This window comes from Hippichthys cyanospilos, chromosome 1 (assembly GCF_059441005.1).
Source record: "Hippichthys cyanospilos isolate Australia breed blue-spotted pipefish chromosome 1, RoL_Hcya_1.0, whole genome shotgun sequence".
Classification (NCBI taxonomy): domain Eukaryota; kingdom Metazoa; phylum Chordata; class Actinopteri; order Syngnathiformes; family Syngnathidae; genus Hippichthys; species Hippichthys cyanospilos.
The window spans coordinates 33,893,037-33,915,517 of record NC_142369.1 but is presented as its reverse complement, the minus strand read 5'-3'; the positions used below and the strand labels follow the sequence as shown (position 1 = coordinate 33,915,517).

The 22,481-nt window shown below is 39.3% G+C and overlaps 1 protein-coding gene across 2 annotated transcripts in view; it reads right to left on the bottom strand.

The window, feature by feature from the left end:
• The window catches only part of tncb (tenascin Cb), a 51,812-nt gene extending 34,336 nt beyond the window's left edge, over window positions 1-17,476 (bottom strand). For both annotated transcript variants that reach the window (XM_088423908.1, XM_088423916.1), the window contains exons 1-3: window positions 17,336-17,476; window positions 3,540-4,091; window positions 341-1,561 (exon numbers count right to left, since the gene is read on the bottom strand). In XM_088423908.1, coding sequence (XP_088280034.1) covers window positions 341-1,561; window positions 3,540-4,026 — 1,708 coding nt within the window. In that variant the 5' untranslated portion in view covers window positions 4,027-4,091; window positions 17,336-17,476. The remainder of the gene's footprint in view (window positions 1-340; window positions 1,562-3,539; window positions 4,092-17,335) is intronic.
• Window positions 17,477-22,481: the final 5,005 nt, after the last annotated feature.

The window sequence follows — 22,481 nt, the reverse complement described above, 5'->3', positions numbered from 1 at the left end:
TATACATATTTTCAACATTGGTGAAAGCCTGCGAAGAAAGCTGTTCTGGTTTTCATGTTCTCCATCCATCCATCCATCCATCCATCCATCCATCCATCCAACAATGAGTGCAATTTTATTTTATTTGATCACGATAATCCTTATTTTAGTTTGTGCCACAATTATGAGGATGGCTAGTGAAGCAGTGGAGGTGTAAAATCTACATTTTTGCATCATTGGATTTGTGATTATGTCTAAAGTTAATGATATTCACATTTTAACCGAGAATGCACATCACAAGCAATTTGGTAAGTACAACAACATCACAAAGACAAAGTAGTGATCCAGTCATTGTTCTTACCCTCAGAGCAATCTTCACCAATGAAACCCTCATTGCAGACACACACTCCATTTTCACAGTGCCCCTGGTTCTGGCAGTCCCCGGGACAAGTTAGTATGGAGCAGTCGAGCCCAGTAAAGCCTTCGTAGCATACACAGATGCCATCGTTGCAATATCCTCTGTCCAGGCAGTTTTTAGGACATGTCTTCTCATTGCAGTCCTCACCAGCGAAGCCCTTGTGACAAACACACTGGCCATTCATGCAGTGGCCACGGCCGAGACAGTCATTGGGGCACGTCAGCTCACCACAACCTTTACCAGTGAATCCAGCGAAGCACACACACTTGCCATCCACACACTCCCCGCGTCCCATGCAGTCTTTCGGACAAGTCTTGATGCTGCAGTCCTCGCCGGTGAACCCTTTATCGCATATGCACTGACCGGCAACACAACGCCCGTGATCTTGGCAGTTGTTAGGGCAGGAGAGATCGCCGCAGTCCTCGCCTTGGTATCCTTCATCACACAAACATTCTCCGTTTATACACTGGCCTTTGTTGCTGCAGTTTTCAGGGCATGATAGAACAGAGCAATCTTCTCCCTCAAATCCTGGGTCACAGATGCATTTGCCGTTGAAGCAATGGCCTCGCTCATTGCAGTTTTGGGGACAGGTGAGCTTGGAGCAATCCTCGCCACTGTAGCCACTCTGACACACACACAATCCGTTCACACACATACCACGGTTGTTACAGTTGCCAGGGCAAGTGACTTCGCCACAGTCTTCACCGGCAAAGCCGACATCACAGAAGCAAGTCCCATTGATGCAGCGCCCTCGGTCGTAGCAGTCGTTTGGGCAGATGAGCTCAGAGCAGTCAAAGCCCGTCCACGGCTCATCACAGACACACTCGTCGTCGACGCAACGTCCACGACCTAGACAGTTGTTGAGGCAGTTTGTCTGAGAGCAGTCCTCACCAATGAAGCCCTCTTCGCACAGGCAAGCACCTTCAACGCAATGCCCGTAATCACCACAATCCAGGAGGCATAGCTCAACGCTGCAGTCATCACCACTGAAGCCTTCAAAGCATTCGCATTTGCCATCCACACAGCGGCCCTGGTCCTGGCAGTCGTTGGGGCATTCAGGTTCTGTGCAGTTGGGACCTTTCCACCCTGGTTCACATAAACAGCTGCAGGTGTCAGCGCTCCAGTTCCCACGGCCATTACAGTAGGGCTTTGTGGAGATCTCTCCTAGTAGATGAGAAGAAAGCAATAAGGCATACGTTAAGCAGAGTTTGGACACACCCACCAACCTACCTCGTAAAAATTTCTATTGCACCCTGTTTGTGAGTTGTCGTTGAAAGGATCGATGCAAAAATCGAGGGAAACGCATGATAAAACACGGGGTTTTCAATATGTGCAAACTTGACTATTTCCAATTTTTAATATCTGTGAATGAGCCCTACATGGGTTAAATTTGACATCTGCAGGGTGTACTGTACCTCTCGGCCTCCCATTTGCAAGTAATTTCGTATTGAATGTTTACATGTTTTGACAATCTATGTATGCAATATTTTGGCCTTTTAGTGTTTTTCATGCTTTTCCTTTGGTATCACAAATCAAAAATATCTAAAAGCCCAAGTTGGGTCAAAATTCCCATAATATGGAGCAACATTCACCTTTTTTAGTGATGTACACCCTCTGAAATATCTTTTCAGCCACGTGCCCCTTAACCAGTGCGAAGCATTTTTTGTTTGCCTTCCATGTCTGATTTATTAAAACTTTAGATCTTTTTAATCTTCATATGTATTGTTCCACAAAATAAAAAAAAAAATAAAAATCAACCTAAGGCGCCCTCTTTTGGATCATAGAAGAAATCTGTGGTCTTAATTATTACTTATTATTAATTGTCATTATTTATTAACAACAATTAATAAATATTTTTCCACAAAAAATATAAAATGTCAGACCTGTTCTAAAAAAAAATATTGTTTGCCCACAGAAAAATATTAAACATAAACTGTCCTGTTTTGGGGTTACAGTAGAGATCTATTCACAAAAGTAAATCATTAACTTAATTATTAATTATTATTTGTCCACAGAAAAATATTCAACTTAAAGTGTCCTCTTTTGGAATCATAGTAGAGATGTGTTCATAAAAATAAATCATTAACGTGGCAGGTAATGAGAGGTGGCACCTCACAAGTTGGGTGGAACCAAACTAGTATGGGGGAGAATCAGATTTTTTCCAAAAATAAAATAAAATTAAAACTGAACATACAATTTATTTTATGAACTTAGATTTTTCTGGAAAAAAATAATTACATAATATTTTGAAAGGATTTTTGCATGTGTTTGTTTGTTTTTGTTTAAAACCTTAAGTACCCCCTGAAGTTCCTTCAAGTACCCCCAGGGGTACTAGTATCCCCATTTGTGAACCACTGCTCTAGTATATTATTAGGCCCCCATGCACTGACTAAGACAATCCACAATAGGTGCTTTCTTAACAATTTGATACTCTTCATTGTGGTTGTTGTTTGCTGCAGCTTCATACACAAGGGTGAAACTGCCAATGTGGAGTAAATATTTTTGGCTGGTCATTTGACCGTACTGCAAATTCATTCCAAAGGTTGATGAAAGTATTTGTGGTATCGGCACTTGGAATTGGTGAGTACTCAAAAGTTGAGTCCTCATATTTGTATTGGTATGAAAAAAAGTGGGCTCCATCCTCTTTTTGTCACAGTAATTTTAATGGGTTTTGTTGCATTAGATTGCAAGTAGACAATTGTTGTGTGTGTACTGTGTGTGTGTACAGTATGTATATAAAAAAATAATGCTTTCTTGAATGTAGTCAGTGTCATTCAACATCAGTGAGATCTTCATTTGATATTGCAAGTTGCCAATTCTGAATGGCCACAAAACATACGGACACAGTTTATGTATCACACTAAAACATTGAATATTGTTTTTGTCATCATTAGACGGCACTGAAGAATGGTGAAAAGTAATTTGCATTTAAAAGTTTGCTACTGAGCTTTTGATTTTGACATCAACAGCCGAGAGTTTGGAGTTGACTACACCATGATGTTAGAATTGCTTGAACAGTAGTGATGGCTTTTTTTCATGCCTGCCTTTGAGATGTTTTTTTTTTTTTTTTTTTTGAAATAAGACTTATTTATATCACATGCACAACAGCAAATCCCACATCCAATTTGTCATGTTAACATACCAGTAACTTGAGATCCACAGCAAGCTGCACCACTGCCACACTGCTCTCTCAGGCTGGAAAGTTCAGATTCCAACATCTCCAGTCTGTTGAGGATTTCTTTTATATCCGGTAGCTGGTTGTTGCAGCCGCACGCCTGCTTTGGGATATTGATGCGGTGAGTAAATATGATCTGATTGTCACCATCCACCGTATGCTCCATGTGCTCCGTGTTCTGCATGTCCAGTGGGCTATTCTTGTGACTGGGCACAGTGCCACCAGGTGACTCAAGGTCCACAGAACAGAGAGAGGTGGAGGGAACGTTTATGTTGTAGATGTGGTTGAAGACGACTGGTTGGTCAGGGTTTGGCAGGGTGTGGTTCTCTTGGTTCTTCCTTGACATTAGAGCCTCTCTGCGATGCCGTATGACGTTCCTTACCAGGCCCGCGGTGGACTCCTGGAGGAGCATGGCCACAATCGCGCAGCCCAGGATGAGGCCTTTCATCCCCATGATGACCTTCTATTGCACCAAGAACGGAGTATATGTCGGAGGTGTTCCGATTTTTCTTTTGTAACCTTTAATCAAAGATAATGGAAACAGAAGCAAAGGAAAGGATCATGTGATGGATTCTTTTCTTGAACATTGTCAAACCATATCCATATATCCACACATTCACATTCATATTAAGTGGTGTCAAAAAAAATGAAGCTTTGAATCTTCATATCATTTTATTGTTGAAACATTAGTTTCAGCATTTGCGTCTACGGATATGAGCGCACTTCACCACACACTTGTCGTTTCTGCCCCACCGCCTCCCCCATAATCGTAACATTATGCTATTCATGTACGATGAAGAGATTAGTCTAAAAGTAGCATTATTTTTTCATTTTCACATCATGTGTTTTGATTGGACGGCCATGATATGTGTGACCAAGTATAATTACATTTTTGTAACATTCACCCACATTGAAGTAAAAAAAAACGCGTGTCGACTTATGTGCAAAGTTGACTTGTACATGGAGAAATACTGCATATCGGCATTGCCCCTGTGTATTTTATTTTTCTTATTCTGTTAACATTAATGTTGGGTTAATCATTTGTTTTGTTGTATTTTTTTTTTTTTAATCACTATATTGACCAACATCTAAAGAGTTGAAGGTGGCTTGCTCTTGCTGACATTGGCTCACTAAAAGTGCCGATTTTTTTTCTTTCTCCATTTTACTTTTCATGGCTTTGAGATGTAAGCATTCTGCCCATCACCAGTATGTATGTATTAATGTATTAATTACAGTATGTATTAATTACAGCATATTTTCAATACTTTGATCTATTGTACTTCCAAATGCTTCTACTTCCTGATTTATTAACCATGGTGGAAAAACAACATAGGAATTGGTCTTATGCTATATGTCCAACACATTATTAGAGAATAATTAACTTTATCATCGAAATTAACTAAATTATGCAAAATCTTTTTTTTTTTTTTGCAAAGAGCTTTTTCTTTTGTTCTTACTTTTTTTTCCTAGGAAGACACATACAGCTGACCATTACCTCCAAATTGGTGAATGCCCACTAACAAAGATGGTGTGCAAACATGGAGGTCCAAAAATAGATTATTTTATTATATTATTATTATTTTTCAAATATGTTAACTTAAGACAAGAAGCCTTTTAGTTTTGCACAGTTTTGGTGTTTAGCAGTCTGCTCATTCCTCTGTAGATATAAGCTGACAGAGTGGCCGAACCATCTGTGGGCTGGCTGTAAAGCACACTGGTCTGTAGCTTCACTGCGATCTAGAAAATAGCAGGTCAGCATTCCCAAATGGCCTTCCCGGCAACCACTGGGGCATCTTTGTGTTTTGTAACATGATTCTTATTACCTTCTACTAAACCTCTGAGACATAATTTGTTTAAAAGGTCTGATGGGAAAAAGTGCGTAGCTTGTGCCTTTGAAGGTAACTTTAAAATCGTTGTCATGCATGTTAATATAAGGAATGTTGTTTTTTTTTTTAGAATGCTACTACATCAGTCAGTACACATTTACCAGATAGCGTGTATTTTATTTCTGAATTAATTGGTGACTTAAAAAAATAAATAAATTAAAAAAAAAGCTTGAGGGGAACTTAATTTAAGTCAAAGTCTGCTAAAGCTGAGTTGTCCAAAACCGAGGGCTGGTATCCTGCATGTTCTCCAGTTTTCTTTCCTTGGATGCACCTCATTCAAATGAGCAGGGTCATTATCAAGCCAACTTATCAATAGCTCATGTGGAAGAACTGTTTTGGATTCGAGGGCTAACGTTTTTCTGCAGACAAAAAAAAGGCACCTAGATGTTGGAGAGATGCTGGTTTGCTTCGACTCTACTGGTGAGGAGCAAGGCATAATCCTCAACTCCAACTCAAGAGATTCAACAGCATTTCAATAGCCTTGTAGCATCTTACATCTTTCCCTGCATGCTTAATTTTCTGTGCTCTGATTCTGAGTAATAGGCAATATTTAAAAAAAAACAAAACAAAACCAAAAAAAAAACCTACAGTATATAGCAGAGTAGAAATTGAGGAGTATAATTACCTCCAGTATTTTATATATATGGTCATTACAGAGGCAGGTGACACTGATGATGCATTTGACATGACACTAGGTGGGACAAGCACACAGAAGACCAAACAGCACATTTCCAATTCGTTTTGACTGACCAATTTAATACAATTTTCTGATATTCAAAATTTATTAAATTATAAGTGTGAGATTTTAGACAACTCTCTAAAACTTTGGTCAGTGAGATGAGGTGACATCACAACTCTAGAACACAAATTTAAGTAAGCCTGGTTTGTTCAAAAGTGATCAGTGGGAATGGCATCTGTGTCCAGCTGTTAGTATAATGTGAAGAGTCATTCATGTCTATTACAATGTCTTTGAAAAGTAATCTTACTGTTCTCACTAGCAGCATCGAGCACTCGAGTGCTGCTATCCAGCGGCTATTTTATGCTAGAATTTAGGCTAAATGCTGGCAATAGGCACCGTACAATAAAATGTCACAGTAGTTAAGTAATTTCTTAGTGCACTCAATTGGCAATTGTGATTTTAGAACAACACAATGTTGTTTATATCGAGAGTCGTGACACATGACTCATGACTCACCGCCCACAAACTATTTCCTTGCCCACCTGGTCAGTTTATCTTTCAAGCCTGGAAGCTGGGAGCTTGAGGGTTCTGCGCATTGCTTACTACCTGTTGTGATGATGTTCACTTGAGAAATGAGCCACAGATGTTACAAAACGAGCATGCATTATCCTTAACATTGAATCATGGTGAGGCGTGGAACGCTCTGCATTCCATGCCATTGGTGTCTGCCATCTTTGTTCACTTTTTGAAACATGCGTGGGTGGAGGACTCGTGGCTTTATTACATTCCTTGTTTACTGCCGGTAGCCTGACGTGATGTCATCACAATTTGTATATTGTCCACAGTGGTGTCGAAGCCTCATAATCATAGTAAAGTTGTATTGAAAGTACTTTGCAATCATAGGGTTTAGATTGATAGTCGCAAGAAGAAAAACAAATAATTTCTGTTGCTGTGAGGAATCCAAATCACGCATAAAGTATGTTTTTTGGGCAGTTATCTTATTTCATACACCGAGACATGTTCACTGGTCTTGTATGTACGTGTGGCTAGGCAAGCGTGGGACTAGGCAAGCTGACAATGAGCTCAGTGCGGAAGGGTCCCTTGGCATTAGCCACCAATCTCCTGATTAGACGGGTAGAGATGAGCTCCCCCATGTTGAGTAAACTGCAAATGTGATAATGTAACCTTCTGCCGGGAGCGATGACGAACAGGACCCAGGGGGGCACAGAAATCCTCTCAGCATCTCAATTGCTGACACACCATGTTGCTTATGCTCATTGGTGCATGCACATCAGAACAGAAACACAGCCGACTCACAGAATCTCAAACTAGGGATAAGATCGACAAAATGGCCCCAACAAATTCTTTGAGTTGCAGCTTAGGTTTTAGTTCTGGCCCGATGGTTGGCTTTCTCACTCTGAAGGCTGGCTGCTCTCCACATAGACCACTAAAACAAGGCAACCCGGACAGACTAGAGCAGCTTTGTCGAAAATCTGGCTCCAGGACACCACTTTATTCAGAAATAGATGAAACAAAGTTCAGTCTGAGAAGCATGTTTATTCTCGTTCCACTGCTGGCTGCTAGATAATGTGGTACATTTTAGAAAATCATCCATTGAAAGAAAATGGACAACGCACATTTGATGCAAATGATGTGAAAAATAAGTTAAGTAATAATTGTGAATTCAAAAGAGTCTCTGGGTTTTAAAAGAGTTTAAAAAAATACATAGATCACTTTTGCAGGGATCAGGTGGTAAAGTAATGAGTTCCAAAATGAGGGTTTAGAACAGAAAAGCCAGGGGCTACAGTATGCCCCCTATGGTGGACAGACAGGTGGAAGGGACAGACTGTTGGTTGATTGACAGTCTAAGTGTGCGAGAGGTCTGTGGAAATATGGGATTTGGGGAGAGTTATGGATTGTCGTAAAATACAACTTGTGAATATCCTACGGTATATACTTAATTGAAAACAAAATCACATTTTACTTCTTTAGTCTACAAAAAGGGTGCCACTAACCTATTCGTTAACATACTTTAATGTGCACATTATACTTGAGGCAACCATTCACATGATGCCTGAAATGAATGCCAGACAGTTTTCTGCCTGGAGAAAGGAGATATCTACTACGTTCCAACAAAATAAGCACCATAATAAACACCCAGTCTTATACTGGAAACACTGAGACTAACCAACTGACCCCTGAGAGTTCTGTGTCCATTCATGAATTCAATTTGACAGCAATCATTGCACCTGTAAAATGAGAATTTCACTCAGTTAATTGAGTTGACAAGACTTCAAGCTTGTTGCCATAGATCAAATTATTTGTCAATTTCACACTCTATCAGGCCTAGGAAATATCAGCCAATTTTGAAATCATATGACAAGCATAATTATGTGTCAAATAGTGTTTCACCTACCACTCATCAGAGGTGGGCAACTTACATTTTTTTGCTGGTCCGTCATTCGTCAGAGCCCCGCCCCCTTGACCAGCCTTGCACCACCACTAAAATGTGACATTTGACTCTTTTTTTTTTTTCTGTCTTTTGTCTGTCATTCATCTGGCGCTGGACTACTTCTGTCTGCGCTCAGACACAAGTTCCACTGCATTAATATACGTGTAACATGAAAACAAAGAAAACTAAGGGGTTTAACCCAAGGCTAGAGTACACCATCATGTTTATTATTTCACATTTGAGAAGTGTAGGTGACAAGAGTGCAATGAACAATCATGTCCATTAACATTTGTCTAAATTTCATGTCACATACACTACAAGTAAAACAAAGTATTGCCGAGGTTGAATTTACTAAAACACGTCTTTAATTAGAGAAATCAAGAACTTCTATCTTGCATTTCCTGGCCAGGAGATAATCAGACAACGAATGCAATTTTGTTCTGCATTCCCAGAATGCACTTAACTTGCAAGAAACCTGAAACCAGGACTAAGAAAGGGAGCAACTGCAAATGAATATCTGGTAACATCAGCTGTGTTATAGCTGTGAATGAAAAGAAGTGAATTGAACCAACCCAGTTTATTCCCTCAACCGAACATATTTCTGCACTGTTTGGTGGTGTTGTAAAGTGACTATTGTCACTGACTGCAGGCTGATTGCAGTTTGTACAATAAATATAGCAGATAAACATCCAAGTCAGTTGAATAATATTTCAGTAAGCAAAAAGCAGTAAGCAAAAAGGGCATGGAGGACTGATGGCGATGCTGGCGATTAAAATGACGGATGAAAAATAAAACTTCAATATTCCAATTCTAACTGACTTCTAGCAAGTCAGTCTTAATAATACAAGCTAAAGTTATGATTTTGCTTAAACTCAGATAGTTCCACATGCACACACATTGATAGGAGTAGTTTCGTGAGACCTTCACATCCAGCAGGTATGAGGTAAATTATGGAAAAGATTGTTCAACCTTACAGACATTCTGCAATAGACAAACTGAGCAGCTACAACATGATGAAGAAGCCAATAAGATCATATATGTTATTCATATCAATAATTAGCCTTTCTAAATACAATCATGTTGAGTTGAGAAAATGAGCAATATACAGTACATTGTTTGTTTTTGTGTTTGTACCTTGCAATGTGCATACAACTTCACTTTATCATATTCATAGCTGTGTCTCATATTTTGATTGTAATGTAGCAATAAAATACAACCTCAATAATAAGAGATTGTCAATCAATTGTTTTTACTTCTGTGTTTTTCAAATATTGCGTTTATGCAGAAATGAAATACATTTACAAAGTATCAGCAGCTGTGTAAGACTGCACAGCATCTGCTTGATAGCTTGACGACAAACAGACTAAATAATGGAGCTATGCAACCCGCTCGGTGTGTCAAAGCAGTAAATATTTAGTGAATACAACAACAATCCAAGTCCCACGATGTACTGTAGCAAGATGTGATCGGATGTACGTTTTCTTTGAATTTCTGAAGAATTTATCGAGCTTGTCTTGTTTTGTAGGTCACCCATGACAAAAACTCAGTTGCCTTCAATGATACAGAATGTGGGTCACAGTTATGACAATGTGGGATGATTGCCTGGAGCTCCTTTCACCTTGACATGGCATGAAGCAGTGAACTATGGACGCCTGAATCATCAAACGCATTACTACTTCCAAGCATAACTTCAAGGAATGGCATCGCCTCCAGAACTTGCAGGCAAGTATTTTGACCACAGTCAATGTGCCTGGGAGGTGAAAGAAAGCTCAAGCAGGTGAGTATTGATTGGATCCTGCATCTCCACCAAGGTCATAGCTGGAGAGCTATTCAGCTGCTGAGAACAGCACTACTACTGTGAGTTATGATAATCAAAGACAGAAATTAATTTCCAGGACGGGAACTATAGCTTGAGTCGACCGCTCCATCGGGATTGATGGCTGAGTTTTATGCTGCTTCTCGGAAAAGGTTTATAACATTTTATCACCGCACGCTCTGGAGGGCACACGCCATTTTCTCTTTCCGCCTATTATGACAGATGTGGCAGTCGCTGTTGTGCTGAACTACAAGAATCATTGACACCTGCATAAAAAAGATAACGGGTGTGCTCATGGACAAAATGATGCATTGCTGCAGAGTATGAGTGTGAAGCGATTCATTGAACAGGAAATTAGTAGGGAAGATAAGGAATAGCTACAGTTAACTCGATGACTCCAATATTGATAAAAAATGAAATCATGCAACGTGGTAATATTTCCCATTGGGGATGGATTTCATCAACTTTAACATTTGAAAGTGTTCTTTGACTCTTTTCATCTTTAAAATCTGTCTGGAGGCAGTATAAATAAAAACCTCTGCTACCATGTTTTCTCATTTGATAAGTTATTTAGAATGGTTCGAATTGTCAAACAGAAGATGATTTGGACGAGAATGGTGCATCAAACTGAGGCTACACTCATCGGCTCTTAGCTCTGACCCCGTTGGGTCTGATGACACAGATAACAAGGGAGTAGTGGGGGATAGTGTGTTCATAGCTGATAAGACTTGAACACACTGAATCTAAGATACCATGCAGCAGAAACACTATATGGAAAGTCACTGGCAAGGCTGAGCCTAATCGGCCTCACAGAGCTGCTGGAGTGATTGAGAGCTTCATTTAACTAGCCGGATAGTCTCCCCAAAAACTATTTCCTCAAGCAAATCCAATTTTCGACTTTGACACTCAGATATGGAGACAAAGGATGTAAAGTGGATGACAGCGCGCACCAGGTCAACCGTGCAGCAATCGGAGCACAATTCCGTTTGTATAGTATTGTTTTTTGAATGAATTCTTGCTGTGGGGCCCATCAATATTCTTTATGACTCTTCCCCTACAGTGCCGCCGTCTTCCGCCTCCTCTTGCTGGGTCCAGATGGAGCAGTTGGACGCAAGTCATTGTTTATCTTTTTAACTTTACAGGATGCTGCTTTATTAGTCTGCCCCCTTTGTGGCGGAGAGACTTGGCACCCTTGTGCGTAGCATTTTACAGATCCACCTGCTGTTTTGTCCAAAGACTTGTAATTGCTTAGATCTTTGTTCTCACCAATTCTTCTCCTTCCTGGCATTTACGTTGCACTATAATTACAATAAAAATCTGCCTTGTACCTGGCTGCCCACTGTAACGAGCTAATGACGCAAGCTAATGATGAAGTACTTATCTAAATGTAGCCCTTGGCGTTCCCTCGCACAACAATCAGCTGCAAGTTATTTCAGCAACATCATTTTTTTGTGCTCATACAAGCATATTTACAGTGTGAATGGCGTAGGGACCTGGTATATTGTTCCATTTGTGTAAAAAGATCTTGCACAGGACCTAAATGGAAAGCTGAGAGATCCCATCACTCAATACACTCAGTGACCCATTTCATCTTTCACACTGCTATCCAAAACAACGATGTTAAAATTTGTGAAACAAAACACCACACTCCACACACTAAAGACTAATACATTTAATGATGGAGACACTTCATTGATTTGATGTCATTTAGTTTGAGATATTTTGTTAAACACTTTGTTCTTTGCTTCCATATACGTACTGTAGATAGCAGGAGTAATTCTCCTTCCTCTGTGTGAGTTGGCAATGATACTGGGACATCTGTTAGTCCTTGTCGGTGATGAAAGCCTGAAGCGTGTTGCGTGGCCCAATTGGGAGTGTCATGCATTCAGACACTTGTATGAGTCTAATGACCCTAGATCCTCAGGTCGGCTGCTCATTGGCTTCTACTGGCTTTTTTTTTTTTCCACCATTCGAAGTTCTTTGCCCCTTTCCAAAAAGAGCCCCATCCATTTCCAAGAACCCCATGGTGCATATATTCAAATGTGTGAGGTCACCAGTGGAGGCATAGTGTCATAGTGAAGAGTCTAACATATGTGTTCATCTGTTGGCTGCCTCCAACAATGGGATGGGCTGACACATAGCAGTACTGAATAGCAGTGATCAAGACTTACATTCTTCTTATATTTTACTTACACATTAGCACCACAATGATGGTTTAAACAGAGATATATTTGGGGATGGCGAGAGGATTATCTGGGTGAGTCTGGAAACACATTTAAGGTATCCATCCATCCATCCATCCATCCATCCATCCATCCATCCATCCATCCATCCATCCATCCATTCATTCATTTATTTTATATAGCCGCTTATCCGCACAAGGGTCACAGGCTTGCTGGTGCCTATCCCAGCTGACTTCGGGCAGTAGGCATGGGACACCCTCAACTGGTTGCAAGCCAATTGCAGGGCACACACAGATGACCAACCATTCGTGCACCCAATCACTGAGGACAATTTAGTATGTCCAATACACCTGCCGTGCATGGTTTCTAAATCTCTCGTGAGTAGCATTCCACTCACCTTCTGTTATTAGAGATTGGAAATGTCACAGTTTTCTGTCTGTTAAGCCAAATAATACTTTTTTTGGAGTCATTACTCAATAATGATTGGGTACTAGGTTTGGGTGATCTGGCCAAAAAATAAAATAAAATCAAAATAGTGTTTTTATTGTAATCCTAGACTATTTTTAATTGATTTTAATGGAAGTAATAAATCCAACACTCATTTAAAGATTTGGTTTATTCTAAAATTAATCTTTTGCAAAATATTCAGATGACAATAATGTAAACAAGAGCTTAATCATAGTTAATGTAAAGAAAGGGTGACTAGTTTGTTCATAACTTGCATAAATGGTTCAATAAATAGTTGTAAACATGTCTTATAAACACCCATCCAGCAATTTCCCAAATTTGCCAAAACATTGATTTCACGATTTAGCTAATTTTTTGAATCTTCCGTGATTAAAATAACAAATTGAGAAAAATAATTGTATTCTTTATCCAGTCCTAGTGTACACAGACGACAGTAAACTCAATTTGAAATTGATCATGCACATTCTCCAAGATTGAATTGATGTCCAACTGCTAGAATGTCAGTTAAACTAAAAACAAATAAAAGAGGTTTCATTTCAAACATTTCATCCTTTGGAAGTATATTGTTGTTTGGGTTTTGTGGAATACAAGTATTTGTTCTTTGGAGCCATCTGGTCCACAGGCGGTCCAGGTGAAATTATCCAAACAACCTTGCCATAAATTACATCAAGTCAGGTGACTTTTTAAAGAATGTGCTTGAATGTTTTTGGAAGACAGACGATTTTCTTCACAAGGCTGGTCCAATCTCATCATTTCTGAGTCTTTCAAATCATGAGTATTAGTGAATATCTACAATTACTGTTTGCACTTCATCACTAGTCAAGGAACTAAGTGGGGTTAAAACCGCCCTCTCATGGGGCTTTGTAGGGCACGGGGCGTTGGGAGCTAACAGCTGTCCAAACAATGGCCCATTTCCCACTCATCGTTATGCTCTGTGTCACTGTCTGACAGCGGCTACTCACATGTGTAACTAAACAATCCAAAAAGACCACCTATGAATTGATAGTGCACATTCTGAAGTTATTATATATACTGTATATAAGCAGAGTCCGGAGCTGGCATTTCTCAACAATGTCATAAAGTTACCAAAAATGCAACTGCAGGGTAGATGAGCTGTAACGTACAAAAGCCTCACTGAACTTTGATTTGTAGCTGATGAGCTCTGACTTGCTCCTTTTTTGTATTTGAAGCTCTTCATCATACATAATTAGCATTCAGTACACAATGCTCTGGTGCCCTGTGAGTCTCTTCCATCACTCCCCACCTCCCATTATTATAAGTCTCCTCTCACTGGCTCACACTTACGATTATCTTACCTTTAGTCTCGGATTTCTTGCAAACAGCTTCCAGCAGTGGAAGCTATAATACAAGTACAGTGGGCCCCCGTGTAACGACATTAATCCGTTCCGCGGTTGGGGTCGTAAGGCGAATTTGTCGTACGACGAGCAATCCAAACCTATGTTAAATGGCTAATGCGTTTAGAACCACAGGTAAAAACATCAAAATTGTACATACGTATTGAAAATTGGTGTCAAAGTAGTATATTAAGTGCTACATGTACATAATATACATGTATACAATCAGAAAACATCATAAATAAAACATTTAGAAAGGATTTATTTACCTTTGAGTGCCCCTTGTTTATGCCCATATTCCTTAATAAGGCATCGTTTCCATATAAATCATCTTCTTACTTCTCTCGTTATCATCACTAGCAATCTTAGGACCCATGACTAACCCTATAACTTTGAATTAAGCAGTAAAATGCACTACAAATATGGTTTTGTAACCACTCACAATCGAATAAAGCTTTTGGTATTCTGCCATTATGAAACGAGTGAGGCCGACCAATAGCAGACCACCATCTACGTGAGGAGACGCCGACAAATAGCAAACCAGCATTGTAATCACACGTTGCATGGAAGCAGTTAGACGGCAATAGTAAATAAGTGCAATTAGCTAAAAAAGCCAGCAGATGGAGGAAAAACAACACAAATACAGCCAAGCCCCTCGGGTCATGACAGTTGTTTGTGGTCTCATAACCGGGAAAATGTCATAAAGAGAGGATGAAAAAGTCAGTATTCCATGAAAATGATGTAAATCAGGGAAGTTGTAACACGGGCGTCCACTGTACTTCAAATAAAACTTAACCCATGGGGACAATTTTGACCCAACTCGGGCTATATATGTTTTGATTAGTGATATCAAAGGAAAAGCATACGAATAAAAAAACACTAGGAGGCTAAAGTATTGAAAACGTGTCGACTTTCAGTATCCCATCCTGCTATCCCTTTTAAACCCTTGCAAATGAGAGTTTGAGAGGCACACCCTGCAGATGTCAAATTTTGCCTATGTCGGGTTCATTTACTGCCATTAAAAATTGAAAATATAAATTTCAGAAAACCCAATGTCTAATCATGCATTTCCCACGATTTTCGCATTAATCCTTTCAACAGCAACTCACAAACAGGATGCAAAAGAAATTTTTGCAATGTGACCCCAAAACCACCAGGTGGGCGCTAGCGGACCACTTAAGGATTTTGGTAGCCTTTCAATGACTTAATTGAGTGGTTTATCCTGACTTCAATTATGCAAAGTTCTTGTATTGTGGGACTTATAGTTGACGAAAGGTTTTGATCCAAGAACTAAATGTTGCAAGTAAGCTTTTGTTTTGCTGCAGGGAAGCGTATTATTTCTTGCGATGCATAACATTATATCTGCATATTTCCAACTGCAAAATCTGCAGCATTGACTGAATAGCTGTTAACGTTTTTTTTTTTTTTAACTCACAAAATGATATACATAATAATGGATAGGGTTGATGCTACTGAAGTAAAAAATATATTTATATTTGATGATGTTATGACCTTTTCAAAGTAAGCCCAAATTGGATTATAATAAGGCCAGGCTAGTGAAAAATCCTCAGACACCCAGCGGTTAAATGAATAAAAATGAGTTTTAGTCTAGACAAATTAAATATATACTAAACAATGTGTATTTTAAAATAGGCAGGTCAAAGCAAATAACATGTTAATGACAACATTGAACCGGTTTCATAGACGACTGCCATGCAACACAAAATATAATATGCTTATGCAAAGATAGGTTATCTGTAACCACTCACTTCCACTCTGTGGACTTAGTATTCCCAGGTTGGTCCCTATTTACACCCACTTTAGCATTCAGGATCATCATATAATTCCCTCTGACCAGTGGACACTGCTTTGCAAATGATGTGTAGTCATTGCTTAACTGACAAAATTTTCAACATTAAATCAAAAAACAGCTGGTGCATACAATCGACCCAATTGAACACCCATATTTTGTACACAAATGCAAATTTCTCTCTAATCATGCGTATTTTCCATTTTGCACCCTGCCCATGAGACTGAAGTAACCAACAAATGATGCTGATGCGGAAATTGGGGCTACGGAATCACACAAGAAGAACAGCCAGTGATTGTGTGTTTCTGTGAAGCTTGCCAGTTTAAAGCCTGCAGTGTCTATGCTGGAGACCTGAGAGAGGAACCAACCGGCAGCATCTAATGTAAAGCAGCTGTCTGTTTCCTGGGTTACACAAGCCCACTGTCTGCTGCCATGTACCATAAAGTATACATCTGGACCTACTCTGGATAGCAGACACTTGGGCACATGCACACAAAACCCACACCTTTGGTTCTAATATTTCCCCAAGCACAGCTCCACATCAGCCAATGTACTCCGATAACACAGTAAATTGTTAACACAATTTTGAAGACATCACCATTTAAATCATTTTTCAACTGTGGGACAAGATAAAAAAGTTAATCTGTAAAAACTTGGTGCCATAGTGCATGAAGCTTAAAAGCCTCACTTACTAAAATGGATGCCTGAAGTGTCATTTTGCAACAGAATCATTCAACATTCTTCTTAATTCCTATAGTATTATTCACAGTTACCCGATAGTCCAAACAAGAAGCCAATTAGCTGGTAATGAACAGAAGATACAATCTACCCTGTTAAGATTGGAACCCTACACCTCTGTTAACTACATTCCACATTGGACAAATAATACTTATTAGAGAAGCAAGCTGAATAATTACTTAAATGATTTTGCGACAGCCCGACAAATACAATGTTTTAATGTTGACCAAGGCAGATTGAGGAAACGTAGCTCAGAGACTGCGATCAAAAGTCTGAAATGTGTCAACATCACATGCATGTATTATCCTAATTAGTCAATCCAATAATTCAAATCAATTTTGCTTTTTGTCCATACAGGTAAAGATGTGTAACTTACCTCACGCACAACACTCACCGGCTCTACACTGATTTGTGAATCTTTGCCCAAACAGTAGTGAAGAGCTTATCAGCCAAGCCTATTCTCAGCAGTCTGCACATCTCAGAGCGCTGACAGCTTTGTCATCATCTTGCTTCTCTCTCCTCTCTTTGAGGGCTTACTGGTGTCTACCAAGAGAGCCAGCTGATGTTATGCAGCCAGTGAGAAAAGAGAGAGAGGATGAGAGAGCCGGAGAGTGTGTGTCTGGAACAAGTAAGAGAGAGGAAAGAGAGAGCAAATGAAAGAGAGAATGCCCTTTTGCTTAAACAGTGGACCCTCTGCGGTCAGACTCCACTCCCATTTACTGCTCTCCCAAACGCCCCCCACCCATTCACCTCATCACAGCATTGTGACTGAAAGCGAAAGAGCTGAAACAGGATGCCTCAAGGCTGGAGAGAGAAGAGGAGGAGGTGAGAGAGAGAGAGGGGGGGGGGGGGACTTTCAAGGGGGTAAGGATTGGGAGATGGATGGGGGTGGCAGGGTGTCTGTGGTCCATTAGCTGCTAATTGTAACAGCAAGCCAATGGTAAGTGAGAACAGAGTGAATGGACACTGAACATTAGCATAGTGTTTAAGGATGTGAGAGCAGTGACAGCATCAACTCAGTTTAAAAGAACGTAGAGCTTTCCCTAGAACCATATAACGATAAATAAATACACTAGACAAAAAATAAAAAGTGCAATATTTTTCTCCTCCTATTCTCCCAGGAACTGGCCCTGTAAAGTGGACATAGACACTGCTTACTTATGTGTACAAAGACAAATTTTTTAAAATGAGCTGACATTTTTCACATGCAGGCATGTTTACAAAATAATGTCAACAGACATTTTGCTTATTTTATTTAGTGACATGCATTTCAATTCATCAAGAAGATGGCTTGCTGTAAATCCCAAAATGAACTCAAACGCCAAACTGTCAAGCTCTAAGGCAAAAAAACCAAACAAAAAATTAAGACATGTTTGTCATACTTCTAACTAGTTTTGAAATCATAGAGGCCGTTAAAAACTTTTCAAAAGAGACACTGGAACAAAAAATGCTTGGTGTCCCCCCACCCCAAATTTTAAAAGTTGAAGACAGCTTGCAAATTTGATATTTTAACCAGAAACTTGAAATGAAATCAGCATTCCGCGGGCCACATGAATCGAAGTGGCGGGGCCGGATCTAGCCCCCAGGCCTTGAGTTTGACACATGTGAGTCAGACAGACACAATCGTTCAATCTCACATTTGCAGCGTCAATGAGTGGTATTTAGTAAACTAGTTTGCACTGATGTATCATTTGAGCATTTAAAACACAACAAAATTCATATGGCTGCCATATATATATATATATATATATATATATATATATATATATATATATATATATATATATATATATATATATATATATATATATATATATATAAGCAAAACAAGATCTTTGTCAATTAGTAAAACAGATCACCCCCCATCCCAATTTTATTTGTCATGTTTTGAATCAAACACTTTTTCTCAAGACTGCACAAGTGTCATGTCAAGGACCAAAAACCTCCAAATAGCTATACAGTAGTTCTAACCTTCAAATTATTCATTAGTTCATTACATTTGTTTTGAAATTTATTGTAAAAATTACTTTTATCAATCAATGTAATAATTGACATATTGAAAAACTAATTAACCAAGATACACACCTTATTTTAGCGGATGATTGGCTGATTTAAAAAATTCTGAGCAATAATGAAGGACGGGTCTGTTTCTAGCATTAGACTCGCAAACAATCTTGCATCTTGTAGGTATTGGCCCTCTAATTCACGCTATTGACTTCTCAGAAGCATAAAAAAAAACAAAAAAACACGCCATATGAGCCTTGAGATTACACTTTTGACGTTACAACAGACACATTGTTTTGCATGTTTAAAATGTCCATATTATTTGATTTGAAATGACTGTCAATAATGAGTATGACAATAATGACCAACTCATTTCCCATCATACCTTCACATTTATGGAACGTTTCCATTTGTCATAAATTGGCTGCTCTATCAACATGTAACGTATAATTTTACACATGGGGTTCCATTAATACCCAAATATGTAGTCAAGTTCACTGTCCATGTCTGCTGTACTTGTAACATGACATTTCTCAATGTCTATTGAATCTTGAACTGGACTTGTGTCCTTGGATTGAAGAACTGACTCTGAAAAATTACTATACTCAGACATACTGTCACAATCTCACTGAGAAAATGATACGCATTGATGAGAAATGAATGGAAGGAAAGACAGCTGTCAACAAGGTCGTGTCACGTGTCCATCCCCTCCTGGCAAGTATGAATGTGCACACGTTGTCTTGGAAATCGAGCTGTTTTAAGCTGATTTTTACGCAACCGGCTCAACAAAAAACAATAAATCATCTATTTTTCCTCCTGAGCACAAAAAGCTCGCTTAAACAACAAATCACCAGTATAAATTTATATTGATGCAGAATATCCTGTAAACTTACCGCATCAAAATGAAATGCAGGTTTGCAGTTTTTGCGATTTTATTGGTACAGCTTTACAATGGTAAAATTATACAGTCCTTATAAAGGGTAATCATAAAATATGCCATCTTATTTCCTTGTGATATGACACTCATTAAGCAAGTATATGTATAATATGTGCGGTCTAGGAAATAGCTTTATTGGGATGATCCTTATGTGGTGGGAATTGGGGTTATTTGTAATGTCATTTTGCGTTCTTGAAACTTGCCAGTGCTTACATGTCAATTTGAAGCTATAAAAGCAAAGGCTTTTATAATTTCCAACGGCAAATACAGCGCATGTTGATAAATGCTGGTGCTATGTGAGTGATGATCCGTACTGAGTGACTGTGTGTGTGTGTTTGTGTGTATGTGCGTGTGTGTGAGATGAAGGTTCCATCCTGGATGTGTAGAGCTTTTCTCAGCAGGGGAAATGATCCTCATCTTGTTGCTGAGAGCTGCTGTAGCCAGTCAGGCAGAAAGGATCCTCTTTAATCCTATATCTGTACACTGACACATATGAAGCACAGCTTTTGGATGATAAAAAAAATAACAAAATGCAATGATTTAAGACCTACTGAATCATTATCCTATTCCCCAAGGGATTCTACATAGCCTGGGGGAGGCACCGTAGTTTTTTTTTGTTGTTGTTACTTCTAATGATAATTATGTCATTTAGATAAGATGATGGTTTGAAAGCTTGTCTATGGAGAGCACCTGTTTGAAAAGGGTGTCAGTGTAGTCCCTGCATCACACCATCTGTTCCTCCTCTCACCTTCCTGTCGCTCTCTCTCTCTTTCTCAGTCCTTCCTTCACAGCCTCACAAAGCCTATGAGTGAGTAAATTGCTATGGGAGCTCTCCTCCTCCCTGTTTATGGAAGCGTACTTTGTACATTGATTTGCAACAACTGAGCAGATTTGATTCCCCACGACAGCAATGACAGCTTTGAATGTGCACAACTCCGGTCATCGCTTTTCTTAAAAGAACCCATTTTTGTTCCATTAAAACACAAACAACGCTCTGTTTTTCAAGTGTCATTCAACATACATAAAGTCTGGAGACAGGCACAACACCACGACAACACGACCGGCATTCCACCAAGGGCAGATATAATACCAAATTAGATGAACATCACATTGAACTCCTTCACATCCACAACTTCCACGACATCCCCTGAATTAATTGAGAAGAGCTTCTTTTAAGGGTCCTGCAGCAATAGATACAGAAATCCCTCATTTTTCGAGGTTAATGGGGACCGGAACCACCCCGCAATGTGTGAAAAACCACGAAGTAGCATCACCCCTCCAGGCCCCCACCCCGAAGGAATTTTCATGCATGTGTATGTGGCTACCTGAATTTTTTTAAACGTGAAACATATTTATACTTTACATTTTTAAGACAAATTTTACTGCAGTATGCATACGAACTTAAATTATTAATCCTTATTAAGTAAATGTACTGTTATCCTTTACCCGTTCCGATCTCTTTGGCCATGGTGTACAGAAAGCTGTGGTTATATTAGCGGCACCCGGAAGTTTAATTAGAGTGAAGCTTGTAGCTGACCAAACATGATAACAATCAGAGTTTACACTTGAAATTCCAATTCATTACAAAACAAATCTAGGTAAGAGATTTACAACGCTCTGCTGCAGTGTATGAAAGTTTCATGAGTGAGACGGGAAGTCTCATTTTGTGTCTACCTAACAAGCGTGTGTGAGTTTCACTAAAAGTCATGGTACTTTTTTCCCCCTATTTTTAATTTCTGGTGCTCTTAAATTATTAATCCTTATAAAGCCATCTGCCCTCATTGGTTGATGGTCACACCGGGAGCCAATCATGTGTCTTGACGGAGTGCTGCCCCAACTTCTGAATGTTTAGTTGTAACCTACTAAAATTGATGTAAACAACTGATACTTATTCAGTAGGCCCCCGCTTTACGACCTTAATCAGTTCCGCAGTTGGGGTCGTGGCGCAAATTCACCATAGCAATGCAAACCTATGTTAAATCGCATATGAATGTAAAACCCAGGGTTAAAACATAAAACATTGTATATACATATTCAAATGTGGTATCAAAATAGTATAGGGAGTGCTACTTATATATAATATACATGTATACAATTAAATAACATCATAAATAAAAAATATAGAAAATATTAATTTATCTTTAAGTGACGTGAGGGGTAACCTAACCTATTTTAGCCTTCTTCGTATTTCTTGATTATCTCCAGCTTCCTTTCCATATAAATCATCTTCTTACTTCTCTCTTTAACATCACTAGCAATCTTGGGACCCATGGCTAACCAATTCAAATTTGAATTAAGCACTAAAATGCACTATGAATATGTTTTTGTAAGCACTCTTTGTAAGCAAGCTTTAACGTTCCGCCATTTTGGAAACCGTGACGCCGGCCAATAGGAGACCAGCATATTTAGTGCTTCCGTTACGCCGAGCAATAGCAGATCAGTATCTCAGGAAGTTGTGATGGTGACCAATAGCAGACCAGCATTCTAGTGACATGAGTGGTGACGCGTGTATAGATGTATGAGCTCGGAGCGACTTGCAGTCACGCACGCACAACACTGACCGCCATGTTTGAGGAAGTTT